At 37.2% G+C, this 14334-nt stretch overlaps 1 protein-coding gene across 8 annotated transcripts in view; it reads right to left on the bottom strand.

Annotated features, from left to right (window-relative positions):
* Positions 1–14334, bottom strand: part of phactr4a (phosphatase and actin regulator 4a) — a 98549-nt gene that overhangs the window by 38703 nt on the left and 45512 nt on the right. For 2 of the 8 annotated variants that reach the window (XM_077200112.1, XM_077200116.1), the window contains exon 1: positions 3305–3776. The exons of 4 other annotated variants lie outside the window; for them this stretch is intronic. In XM_077200112.1, coding sequence (XP_077056227.1) covers positions 3305–3359 — 55 coding nt within the window. In that variant the 5' untranslated portion in view covers positions 3360–3776. Of the gene's footprint in view, positions 1–3304; positions 3807–14334 lie in introns of those variants that run through there. 2 more of the 8 variants (XM_077200114.1, XM_077200118.1) reach the window with 2 other exon arrangements.

The following is a 14334-nucleotide window of genomic DNA, read 5'->3' as shown; positions in this document are numbered from 1 at the left end:
CTACCTATGGGCGCTTGAGAGCGTTTTGGCAGCGCTGCATTTTTTCAGTTGAGACGATTCGTTGCTATGATACAGAATATCCGCAGCAGTGTTTACTTGTAACTGATTTCGCAGTTAATTTGTTTCATTCTACAAATTTATTTTTCATCCATTTTGTTCGGGTAGCTCTGCTGGTTGATGTCGTTGTACAGAAAGAATGTTGTGACAGTTGGTCGGTGTGATATTTGTCCCGCCCCTCCTCCACTGTGATTGGACGGCTGGGTGAAAATTGACAGTGATGAGTGCAGCGTTTTACCCAAAATTGAACATTTTTCTCGGCGACCAGTAAAAAACGCCGGGCGCTCAGCACTTGAGCGTTAAATACACGCTCAGCGCCTTGTTACTACGCTCATGGCATTTAAAAAACGGGGCATTTAAAAAACTCACATTGAAAACAATTAGAATTTTACGCCAGGTGCGTGAAAAAACGCTTTGGTGGACACACGGTCTAACCACATGTGATCTCACTCCAAGCTTTTGATAAAACTTGAGAACCCTGCATTATTAAATCCTCTTGATGTTTCCTCCCTTACACTTGCTCCATAGACTGCACAGTACATGCAATGTTTCCTTTGTTTGAATAAAAATGTTGTAAGACTGTGCAAATGGTGTCTATATAGCATGAATAATGTTTTGAGAGAGAGAGAGAGAGAGAGAGAGAGAGAGAGAGAGAAAGGAGAGAGAGAGAGAGAGAGAGAGAGAGAGAGAGAGAGAGAGAGAGAGAGAGAGAGAGAGAGAGAGAGAGAGAGAGAGAGAGAGAGAGAGAGAGAGAGAGAGAGAGAGAGAGAGAGAGAGACCGTTAAACTGGTCTGGAGACACAAGACAAGGCAAGAGAAGTTGTGTATGACACATGGGGAGGTTTGGAATGTTTATGGGTTTTGGCAGCCCCATTGGCATAGATGCCCATAACTGATTAAGCAAATGTTTGACAGCACACAGACCTAGTTTACTTCACTCAAAAGGGATTTTCCAATGAAAACACTTTAAACAATGTCACAAACTCATCATGAGAGAATGCTCACCAAAGCTGCTTTTATTTGATACAAACACAGTAACATTGTGAAATATTATTATGATTTCAAATAACTTTAAGATAACTGTATTTTTACATTTTCTGAGTAAAATGTTAAAAACAAATAAAATAAAATAAAGTGGTTGACCCTGCCAGAGAAAAAGTAACCACCGCTAGACTGTGGTGGGTTGTTGCCAGGGCATTGCTGTGTGGTTGCTAAGGTGTAATGTATTGTTTCGTGAAAATGTATATATCATCCACGTCCAAGCCCAACAACAATTTTTTTATTTTTTATGTACCACTCATTCTTTAATTAATTAATTCTGCAACTTTTCCCATGAAATCAATGTGAATATATGGAATAGGGATAGCCTCTAAATTTTGACTGGGGGTCTACCTACTGCTTACTGGAAAAACACACTGTCCTCATGTTGATTGGAAAAAGAAGGGCACAGTGACAAGAGAAAACAATGTGACTTGTCATAGCACCATGACCTTGACTAAATAAAGTTATCAAAGTGAAGGTCGCATAATAAGAGCACAGGCCACTATATACCCAACAACCCCAAGCACTGATCTTCACCTGACACACACACACACACACACACACACACACACAAACATACACCTCAATCAACGCTTCTATGAAGCACTGCATCAAACTCAATGAGCTCTTTGTTTAAGGAAGGCTGCACATTCCTCTCATATCAGTGACAAACGTGAGAATCGGATCAGAGTCGACTGTCCTGAAAACACTGTGTAATATACAGCTATGTTAATGGTAGAGGTAGGACATCAAGGACACTGCTTTGTGTATAAATAAGCACAGAGGTCAATGGGAGAAGTGAAAAAGCTTGTAAAATGATCAAACCTTAAGTGAGAGGAAACTAGTGGAGAGTATTGTGCAAACAGAAGATTCACGGCAACACCTTAAAACAATATGACAAGTCATCAGAAGGTAAACAACTACTGAAAAACTGGGTTATTTAAACCTAATAATACGACTTTTAAAAAATGTGTTTGAAAGCAGCCATGTGCCCACAAAGGCTGCATTTATTTTATCAAAAAAACAAGAAGAACAGTAATATTATACAGTCACTTTAGTTTAATTTTAAGCATTATTGATGAATACAATTCAAATTTATTTCAAAATGAAATAAACAAATCTAACTAAAATATAAAATACAGACAGATAAAATAAAATAGAATTTAAACAAAAATAAATTTGTAATATGGTATTTTGACTGTTAAAAGTATTTTATGGATATATTTGGAATGAAATACAAGCATGCTGCATACTATTAAAACGTTTAAAAAGCATTATGTGAAACATTTCAAACAGTAAATATTAGGCTATGGTTAAATGACCTCAGTTTAACCATGCGAGTGTCTAGTTATCAACTGCATCAATTTGTATCCAATCAAATCAATTCGTGTAATATGTCAGTTTTTGTCAATCCCATCGAAAATAATAAAAAAAAAACTTATTTCCAGTTAATTCAATACACCTATCCATGCACCATAATAAACAGCAGAAACAGTACTATGCTATTCAGAAAATAAGACCACCTTCACAACAAAATTGGCAAATCGTTCATAAAACCATTCTCATGTAAACTAAAGCATTCAATACATAGATTTATGAATGAGGCCCAGAGCCTCTACTTGTTCGTCTTGTCTTAAAGCATGCAGTAAAGGAAGGGCAAGGCTGCATGTTGGGTTCGAATTCATAATGTTGCAATTTTTACGGTTGGAAAACAATGTAACAACAAACCACTTGAGTCAGCCTTTATCAATAGACAGCACAAACAGGTTTTCTCCTTTAACACTGCTGCACACAACTCCTCGACCAAACACATGGTCATACATGATTAAAAAGATGCAATATAAAGACTGCTATAGAGAGCAACAGTCAGTTACAGCGAAGCACGTTCTTATATCATCTCGTAGGTTCTAATCCGAGAGGAAGCGTGCCTGACAGAAACATGAGAATGTCCAATTGCACAACCGCCAAATTCCATCAGCGTACATTGACCTGCCCCTACCTGTCTCTTACTCCTTCCTTCATGTGAAACAAACATACACCTGCAATAATTCAGACTAGTACAGTTGGCATCTGTACAGAGTATGCATAAGCAATATCATCTGATCGCCTCGAGCGTAAAAAGCAAAACGGGTCTGGCAAACCAAACATAAGAAACCATACAAAGGTTTCTGAATCAACATTCTGCCCAAAATCCAGCTGTAGCTCACCTGTTATGTAGGTAAGATTTGGGTTTAAAGTCTGAGTACTTGCTCCTTGTCCCATAATCTTGCCCAGTACCCCCAAGTCCCGTGTGCCCTGTCCTCTGCCAGTCCCGGGGCCCGCGGCAGGGAGGGCAAAACACAGTTCCACTATTCTCGGAGAGCAGGTACTCTCGCTCTGTAATCCTAGAAGTTCGTGCTCACGGTCGCCGTTTCGTCCCTCCTTCTTACTTCACAACTTCTGTTTAGGTAGTTCGCTTGCTCTTAGTCAACAACTCATGAAGGTCCCTCCCTCTCAGCAGCCCTGACTTCATAAATAACATACGCTGCTTGTCTGAAGTATGTCAGCTGGTTAGGATGCCAGTCATTCCCGGTGGCAGATTTTTCGGAGCCGAAGTTCACAGAGGGAAACTCTGGAGGGACCAGAGGAGGTCGGAGCCAGTCTCTACCTCTGCTGCTACACACCTTCATTTCCCACAATGCATTAGACGGTGCAGTGTAACCCGAGAGTGGCTGCAACCTGAAATGGGGCGAGGTGGAGCCCTTGACTGGCAGGAAGTGACATCATAGAAGGCTCAAATTACAGTGAGTGAGACAGATAGTGAGTTGGCGTCACAGGCTGATTATTTATATGTGTGGGCATGAAAGAAGCCCGTTCACAGTATACTTACATTGATGCTGAGCACCTAGGCATAACCAAAGTGGGAGGTAAAATTCCAGACAATTATGCTGATGAGAACTTAAATTGAGAAATACAGTGTTGCAATGTGGTTGGTATAGTCTTACTCTCCTCCACTGCTCAGTAACATCTAATGAGAATATGCAACCTTATACTTTACATGGGGTGGATATAAATGTTTTGTCTTTTTTTGCTCTGATCAAGAACATACCAGAATTGTACAGTATTTAGTGAAGTCTGTATTTTGTATAAAATAATAAAATGAAGCTTAATAAATATAAAATGAGATCAGAATGTGTGTCTTGGAGGCAGTACCTTCACATTATCTTCATGGATAATAACTAACTTCTTTTCTGAACAATTTTTGGAATGATTTTCAATAAACTGTAGTTAGTAATTTCAGTGAATGTAAGTAAAAGTTAGTTCTCTTCAGGTTTACACATTATACAGGGTGAAAAGTAACCATACAGGTGAGATTCATCATATTAACTATATCTATATCTACTGTTTACGGAAGCCATAAGGCCATGCATTATCATTTTATTCTTTCTTGTTTTCTCATTTTCAAAATACCAAAATTGTTGTTTTCTCATGATCACAACTTAGGCTAATTTTACAGTTCAGGGGTCTCCTTTCCAAAAGGTTACTGGCTAGAATGAAATAGAATGGTTATAACTAATGTTCATTACACGAATACATACTAATACTGATATTTGTCATCTAATGCAATGACATTCAAACATAAGTGTGGCTCAAGTGTCTAGTAATTTCTAAAGGTCAGTGAGAAAATAAAAAACTACCTTTCAAAAGTTTGTGGCCAGAAATATATATATATATTTTTTTAAAGAAACACTTTTATTCAGCAAGGATGCATTAAAACGATCAAACGTGGCAGTAAAGCCATTTAAAAATGTTACAAAAGATTGCAATTTCATTTAAATGCCATTCTTATAAACTTTCTATTCATAAAATAATCCTGAAAAAAAAAAGATGTATCAATTTCCACAAAAATGTTTTAATGTTTTTAACACTGATAAAAAAGTTATTTTAACTAGTATTAACATTTTACAATTTAATGTTTTTACTGAATTTTTAATCAAATAAATGAAGCCTTGGTGATCATAGAAGACCTCTTTCAAAAACATTAAAAAATTAGGACCAACTCCAAAAAACTTCCAAAAATTTATTGGAATGTGGACATTGAGATGAAAAAAAACCAAAACCCCCCCCCCGTAAATCAAAGAGAAATGCATGCCAACCAGTTATATTAGGATTTAACCTCATGATAAAGAGACAGAGAGAGAGACAGACACACACACAGAGAGAGTTTGGATAAAATCACTTCAGCTGTCACGAGACAAAAGCCAGACAAGTGTTGAATGAACTAAGATAGATAAAACTGGATCGTTAAATAGGATACAACTTAATGCTGGACATTAAATGCTCTTAGTTTATAAACCATTTTTTAAATATCTATTAAAAGATCTCCCAAATATCCCACTAATAATGACAGAAATAAGACTTTACTGGTCTGCATTTTAGATAAACACAGCAGACAGCTTTATTCTGCCAGTGGAGCATGTTGACAGCACTGCCTTTTAAAACAGTTGGATTTCCACAACGATTGCGTATTTCCTTTCACAAATACAGAGAAGTTGTGAGAAAGGTCTATTGGAGCCTTTCATATCAAAATACTTTCGCGCAATGAAAGAATATTAATAGCCTTTCTTGTTCTGCCCTAGCTATCATATGTTGCTGCCTCATTAAACAGCTGCGCTATACATTTAAAAAAGTCTTAATTTTATAGTATAGCCTAACATTTTTTTTTATCTTTTTGATTTTTTTTATCTGGTTTTGCATTAATGTATTTTACAACAATACAAAGTAGGGCTGTAGCGATACACTAATCTCACGATACGATACACGATATTCAGCTCACGATACGATATATATCACGATATTCAGCCAACGATACGATTCGATTCGATATAATTCGATACACTTACATCATTTTCTGAAAGATTTAAAGGGGACAGAGTGATTTTGGTGACATCTTGTGAGTGTTCCATTTACTTGGATTGAATTATTTGAACTGAAAACTAAAAACTTGATTTACACAATATATGTCTCTGACTGGACAAGTTTAAGTTATCCATTCAAGAGCTGTGAGTGCCTTTTGTTGTTTGATTCACATTAATGGCTCCATCGTCAGCAGGTTTATTAGACGCTGCCCCTTTAAGACCGAGTGCAGATCTAATAGGTGACTGATGCACCATCATTTTCTCCTAACTATTTACGTCCATTTAAGACCTAAACTGTTTAAGTGAATAAACTGTGTTTCAGTTAATCTCATAGCTGGTCATTTTTATATTATTATGTATATTTGATAGTTTAGATGCGCACATGAAGCCCAAAGTTAAGTAGCCTATACTTTTCTTGTCCCGTCGCAGTCCATTTTGGAGCGCGCGTCGCCTAGTGAACTCTTGCGCAGATGTTTGTGCTTTTAATAGCTCTTTTAATGATTAAACGCGTCCGCAATTTAGCAACAGTAGAGACTGCATTTTACAACAATCACCGATCGTGCTGATTCTGACGGTACTTTGGGTTTTAGGAAGAAATGACAGCGCATCGCTGTGAAGGGAAGGAAGTTGCTCTAGACATAATGCAGTTAGTTTGGTTTCATCTCAAATATCTTCTTTTTATAATCTCTGAAAGCCGAATCTAAAATAAAATTAGAATATTATCCCAGATCTAAAGTGTAACCACGTTTGAATGTTTAGTTTTTTGTCCTCATTGTCAGTCATTGAGCAGGGCTGTCGTGTCGTGTTGTGCGCACGCGCTGTGGCTCCGCGTGAGAGATCGCTCTCTCTCTTCTGGACTGCGAATAGCAAAGTGACAAATGGTTTACAGACAAATCACAGACAAATGGTTTAATATTATTATATATAGAACTGGCTGGCGAGATAAACATGTTCAAGATTACGTCTTTATATCAATAATAAATAGTAGCCTACATGTATTTTCTATTTTCTCCAGTACCGACAGCAGAACCAAAAACGTCCACGCTTTAAAGCGAATGGGGGTAAACACGGGGATTTGAATGGGACTTATGTATCGATACTCGCAGCTTAAAAATCTATACTTTCTTGGGAAAAAAAATATTGATTTATATCGCAGAATCGATAAAATTGATCAGCCTTAATACAAAGAGCAATATGTAACGTTTTACCAGATTTAGTACTACACTTATTATCTCTTATTTGTTCCCCACTAAATAATGTTTTTTTTTCACTAAATGTTGAGATTTTATAAAAATTGTTGTGCACTTGTGATTTTTCTAGATTAAATTTTACTGCTGAATTATCCACTAATCTATCTCACTAAACGAAAGGAGCAGCAGTGGCCGACTGTGGCATTTAAGCATAATAAAAACAGTAAAGTTAAATGTACAAGGCCCTGCCCTTAATACCACAGTAACGCAAATACAACTATAGGCCAAATCATGATTTCTGCCTGAGTCCAGTTGAATTGTTTTCTATAGGCTGTGAAGGTGAAGACGACAACTCCCATGATTCCACGCTCATACATCAAGTTACGCCTTTGTTATTGTTTTGAATAAGCGCCCTTTAGCGGCTAAACTTAGGCCTACATACTGTGTCTTTAATAGATGTGAGAGAAACTTGTATATGACACAGTAAACAGGTCACAGGTCTATTGTTCTACAGTTACAAAAACAGAAACTGTAAAGCAGATACAGGCTGACAGCATACATTTCCACTAGCTCTACATATGACCTCTTGCTTGAAGCAAAAGCCAAATGACTTACACTAGTGCCATCTGAAGGACACAGTGTGCTATTGAAATCCAATTAAATTAATTCAACTATAAAGCACTTCATCCAAACATTAGGCCTAATCATTAACCCAAAAGCACAAACACTAGTAAATAAAATAAAACATCCCATTCAAGGTGTCCATATTTGCAACACATGTTTGTCAGTCTCAACAATCTTAATGGCTATGAATTTTAAACATTTGGTTCCATACAATGTGTACACTGGCATTCCAATCATGGATATATTGCTATCATACTGCTCACCCCACTCTGAATTGCTTTGGCTAGTTGTTCTTTTGATACACTGATGTGAGGCTTTAGATGCATTCAGTTCATTGTGGTGCTCGACTGCTGACTCACTGGACATTAGCATATGATTATAATGACGGAAGACGTGAAACCGTTGAGCATTTAAAAACATCAACACAGTGGGGGTTTATTCCCCATGGCACTTTTGAACCAGTAAAGGGCATTACAGGAAGGAACACATTTAAAGGCCATGCAAAGTATACATACCATGGTGTCTTGGAGGAAGCAAATTGGATTTTAACTGAGTTCCCACACCTTTGGTCATTCAAAGTAATTCAGACTGGTTTGTGAGCCCGTGCAACATATTTAAAAGATGATTGAAGGAACAATTTGTTTAAAAAAATAGATATCATGATATGCAAGAAAATTTAGACCTCACAAGAGCAATTGGAGGTTAATTAAATATTCTAGATCAGAACATAAATAGAAAAATCTAAATCTGGAAATCTGACTTAAAATATGCTAAGGAGTAATTAAATGTAACAAATCATGTAAAAATGTACCATCTTTTATTAGAAAATGAAACATTTTATCAAACTTTGATAATAGCCTTAATCTTTTAAACAACCAAGAAGATAGTAATCAAACAAAATTTTCTAAATATCACCTATCAAGTTAATAATATATTTACATCCGCATATGAGTCAAACTGGACGACTAGCTGACACGAGTCACGACTAGAGTGCCCTCTGGTGTGTAGTGCATGTCTGGTGCATGTGTCAAATGTGTTCATCCTGAGCTTTATTGGAAAATATATATTGGGTCAATGTAACTCAATTAAGTTAAAACTAATGCTGTCAAACGATTAAAATATTGATTCGCGATTAATCGCATTAATGTCATAGTTATCTCGCAATTAATCACACATTTTTATCCATTATAAATGTCCCTTGATTTATTTTTGTCCCATTATTTTTTCTCATTTTAACGCTCTTATCAACATGGAAAAGTGGATCGGCAGTAAGTTTTTTCTTGTTGTGGTATCCATGCGCTTCTGTCTGAAATACTCCATTTAAATTATACATTTATAAATAAGTCAATAAACAATTATGTGTGTAATACATAATAGTGTTCAGTAATTATTTGAATGAAACCTAAAAAAGCATTTAAATGAAAATAAATATATACATACAGTTTAATTGAAATAAAAATAAATAAATAAATCCTTTTCAAAGCCGTCGCCTGGCTTTGACGAGGGGGCGGAGAATTCGCATACGTGCTTGGACATCAAGTGGTATTTCAGACTGGACATGCGGCGATGATAGCCCAGTTCACAACTACAAAACACACAGATCACTTTGGTCTTGTCAATGGAACCATTTGGTAACTTTTAAAAGTAAACTTTCCATTCAGAATCTTATTGGCATCCATTTCGGGGTCTCGCGCTCACCATTCACTCAAAACGTAACGTTACCCTACTACCCTTTGGTCGGCTCGCAAGCCCAAGCAAGTGTGTGCGGCGTGTCTGTTGTTTTGTTTCCGGTCTAGCTAGATCCGGTGTGGTGTTGTAGTTTTTCTAACGTTACTAGTTGTTGCAACAGCATGTGAAAAAAACTGCAAAGTTTGCTAGGCCAAAAAGAACGTTAATCTAGCGATAAAAAAATTGACACCGTTAAAATGGATTTGCGTTAACGCCGTTAATAACGCGTTTAACTGACAGCACTTAGTTAAAACAGCATTGTCTTGTTGTATGTTACATAAACCTGATTGAATTAGGTTACAACAAAATTTGAATTTATAGGTAGAATCAGGAAGAAACACCACCTTAAAGCAACAACTGCACATGTCCACTTTTTCCAATGCAGGGACTCATCTCAAGATCACTCATTTAACAGTTCATCTATTGCCAAAATTATGATCGTTAGTGTACTAGAATGTACGAGAGTCTGGTTGGACCAGGTTAGTGTTTTGGGATGTAACATGCAATAAACCAATCAGAGTCTCATCTCCCATTCCCTTTAAAAGCCAGTTGCGCCATGGCGGATTCGCTATTTACATAGTGGAAATTGCAAGCGGAAAGACTGAATGCTTCTCCTGAACGGGAACGGATCTATTCGTGCGCAAGGTTAAAGAGCACAAGCAAACCATCTACGGGACAAGCCGGATTCCACCATATCTTTATGTACACAATAATAATCTTTTACATTGTAATCCTTTTATTTTTAATAATTGGCATTTTTGTGTGCTGCTGCGCGTCCCGTGTGTAATAAGCAGAGTGTATGCGGGTTGTGCACCCCTCTATAGGCGCATATAACTAATCTGCCCTTTAAATAACAAAAAAATTACTGCACCATTGATATTAGACCAGGTTTTTGTTGGTCAATGGCGCGATCTTTTTTAGTTGCCTCAAAATAGCAACACGCCAACAATGCCACTGAACACACCTTGTTTTTTTTAAGACCAGCACGCCCATGGGTGGACATATGGGCGCAAATGCATTTGCTATTTAAACAACGTGGCGCAGGATGTGAAAATGATAACTGCATTGGGCTATGAAACAATCAAAAAACACCTGCGTCGTGCCTGGCACCGCATTGCGCCAGATGTATGATAGGACCCTAAAAATTAACCGATATCGGCCGATACCAATATGGTGGCCGATATATCATGCATCCCTAATAGCCACCATTTCAATCCCGCGTGTAATGCAGCTCACTGTCACTGAACGTGTCATTGATTGATCATGTAAAACTCATTAAGTGCCACACTTAACTGCCATACAGCCTCACATTTATGACAACTGATCTTACAGTGTGACATGGCTTACAGCGATGATTACGTTTGTACAGTCTGACAAGCAACAATCGTAAAGGACTATTATAAATCGCACAGTGTGCACAAGGCTTTAGTTGGCATTTATTCTCTTTAGCTGGGAAGTAGGTAGCCTACTTCCCAGTAGGCTACATTCCCAGCCCACTGGGAAGGTATGGATTTTTTCTAACCGCGGTTGAAAAGCAAGAAATTCCTGTGGTATAGCGGTAAACCGCTTTAAATATGAGTCTCCTTTCTAGAACAGCCAACAGCTTTCTATCCTCGCCGGCAGCAGCGCCTTGCATCACCCATTGACCTTAAAACAATCAGCGGATGGCGGGCGGGTGTGGTTTTGAAAATTGGTTAAAAAACGTTGGTGCGGATGGATGGCGATCCCCAACTCACGAAAGGTCAGATTTGCTCCATCTTTTGATGATAAGTTTTGTTTAGAAAACCTTGAATCCATGTAAGACACAATGTCATTAGAATCAATGAATCCATGTCATTAGCCACAACGTGCACACATGTTCAGGCCAATGTTGTTGTTTTTTGCGGTGATGACGGTGACGAGCTCAGACCCACGGTAGGCGTCACCTGACCACGGTATTGCGGTAACCGTCCCAGCCCTAATGCAGCATGAAGTATTTCAAATGGTTCCCTGATTATTCAGATTAAATTTCAGTAAGTGAAGAACAAATTTATACTCCAGTTTATTATGTATTATCCACGTTATCATCTCTCACAGAGAGCATTTTGAAGCCACTTAGGCCACCATTTTCTCCTTCTCGGAAAGCATCTGGTAGTGTGGGTTTCCAGGAAATGCGTGTACTCGCTGGATCCCTGCTTCTACTACCTTGTATTGTGCACGTTATTTTTTTTGACAGACATCGATGCCGTGATCTGGATTTAAAAACAGGTAATAATTAGGTATTTCTTAGCTGGCAAGCATTAAGTGAAGTGCTTGTTGCCCATGATTGTGTTAAGTCGATGTTTTTAGTTCTAATATTCCAACCGACAGCGAGCCTAGGTTTTTGACGGACTTGATAACGTGTGTAGGGGTGAATATGTTTGATTTTTAGGTAAATAAAATGTGCTGGAGACATTCTAAATGCTTTCTGCATAGTTCATTACATTTATTTTACGGAATGAAGTTTATTTCGTAGCTTAAATAAATAACATTACTCAGAGACTGACATGTTTGCCTTGTTACAATTGTTACATTCAACTGTCGCAAATTCACTGATTTTGAAAATCAAGCACATTTTCTTTTACCAAGAAAGGAGTGGTTTTGATTCAATGTTATTTTTATTGTCTTTTATGATAAAAAAATATTTTATTTATTATAATATCCTGGTATAATAGTGAAAAAAATCACTTTTTAAAACAGTTCTTCCATTATTACATCTTTTGACTATTGATTGTTTGATTGCTTTTACCAAACACTATACAGAGAGAAACGAGAATCAATTAGCATTAAATATCTAAAAAATCTTTTTTTCAGTCTTCTTAACCACTATAGACATGCATTTTCTGCTTTGTTGTCAAGGTGACATTTAGATTCAGATAAAGCGGCAGTGACGTACGATTCCAACAGTGTGTACCAGTATACAGCATAAAGATGATGCTCACTTTCTAAAGGAATTCACCAATGGTACAGACAAATGTATTAAACAAACACAACTACCGGTATGTGATCTGTCCCAGCATTAGACACAACACTCTATCTGTATCCCTGTTCTTTCCCTATCTGCTGTCCTGGTATCTCTCTCTCTCTGTGTCCCAATGCTGAGGACAAGAGTCACGGGAAGAAAACAGGCCAAAACACTGAGGCGAGTAAATCCTATCAAGGAAATCTCTTGGGACTGTTTCCAGATCACAGCAGAAACTCCTGTAAGTAAAGAGTAACTCCACTTCCTGGCACAGTCCCTGAATATAACTTTCATGACTAGCAAAACGTATCAACAAGTACCATGGTATTATAAAGTTTTTTTAATAAAACAGGACTATGGTAGCATGGCGATAACATGGTATCATTTTCAATACCTATCATTGAATGTTATATAACGTATCTGATTTTTAACACCTTTTTGTCTTTACAAGTTCATTTTAAATGATCCTGAGGAAAAATAATCTACATAGCAAAATAGAAAGGGCATAAATAGTAATTAAGCAAGAATTCGCAAGATACTACCAAATTTACAACCGTTTTAGATGGAGCATCGTTATTTCGACCTAAATAACATTGGTGTACCATAGAATAATGATTTCCATTACATGAGAGTAGATGTTAAAAATTCATGCTGATTTGTACTCAGCATTCGCCAAGATAAGCACCAACTAAGACGTAGCTTTACAGTAACCTATGCTTCTCCATCCATTTACGCTTCTTTCCATCTGGTGACGTGAATCTCCTTCTGTCTGGTGTTAATAGCTGCAGTGTATTGCACATCAGCACACACAACGGCTGCAACCACAGTGCGGTCCCCCCATAACAACCCTCTGGATTGAGCGGAGTAGGGAACCTCTCTAGGGTCTTCAAGTGGGCACCTTCCGTCCTCAGTGTTTCGTCGACTAGCCCACGACACCTCAAGAGGGCTCGACAGTGACTCTGGCGTCCCAGAGTCACCCCCCTCCGTCCCCCACTCAACTCAGCCCAGCTTACTGACCTCTACTTCCCTCTTGCTGCTGAGACCTAACACTATGTAATATGATACACTAACATTCAAAAGTTTGGTGTTGGCAAGATTTTTCAATCCTTTTTCGGTTACACTTTACAATAAGGTTTCATACGTTTTAATACATTAGTTGATATGAACTAATAATGAGCTGCAATTCTACAGCATTTATTAATGTTAATTTCAACATTTACTAATTATGACAATCAAAAGTTGTATTTGTTAACATTGGTTAATCCACTGTGAAGTAACATTAACAAACCATGAGCAGCTGCATTTTTATTAACTAAAGTTAACAAAGATTAACAAATGCAGTAACAAATGTACTGCTCATGGTTAGTTCATGTTAGGTAATAAATTAACTAACTAATGAAACCTTATTGTAAAGTGTTACCATTTCTTTTATTTTGTTCAAGTTTAAAAGAACAGTACTTATTTAAAAAAAAATGGTAACACTAAATGTATTTTACTCACACTTTTGATCAATTTAATACATCCTTGCTGAACAAAAGTATACATTTCTTTAAAAAAAAAAGTCTTACTAACCCCTAACATTTAAGCAGTACTGTACAAATGGAAGTATGATAGTGCATTATAATCTCAAACATCACTGTACTATGATACTGACACAGTACAGTACTTTGAAAGGTATCACATGGGCAAATAATCACAGATCTACTGGTGTATATCGTTCTCTAAACTAAAACAAATATGTAATCTTAAACCAGTTGACAGATTTTTGATATGGAATAAACAAAGAATTTATTTGTAAAAATAAGTAGTTTTTAAAG

Source organism: Siphateles boraxobius, unplaced genomic scaffold, assembly GCF_051911475.1.
Source record: "Siphateles boraxobius isolate OS27281-9 unplaced genomic scaffold, OSU_SipBor_1 43, whole genome shotgun sequence".
NCBI classification, from domain to species: Eukaryota; Metazoa; Chordata; class Actinopteri; order Cypriniformes; family Leuciscidae; genus Siphateles; species Siphateles boraxobius.
This window is presented reverse-complemented; position numbering and strand designations above follow the sequence as displayed.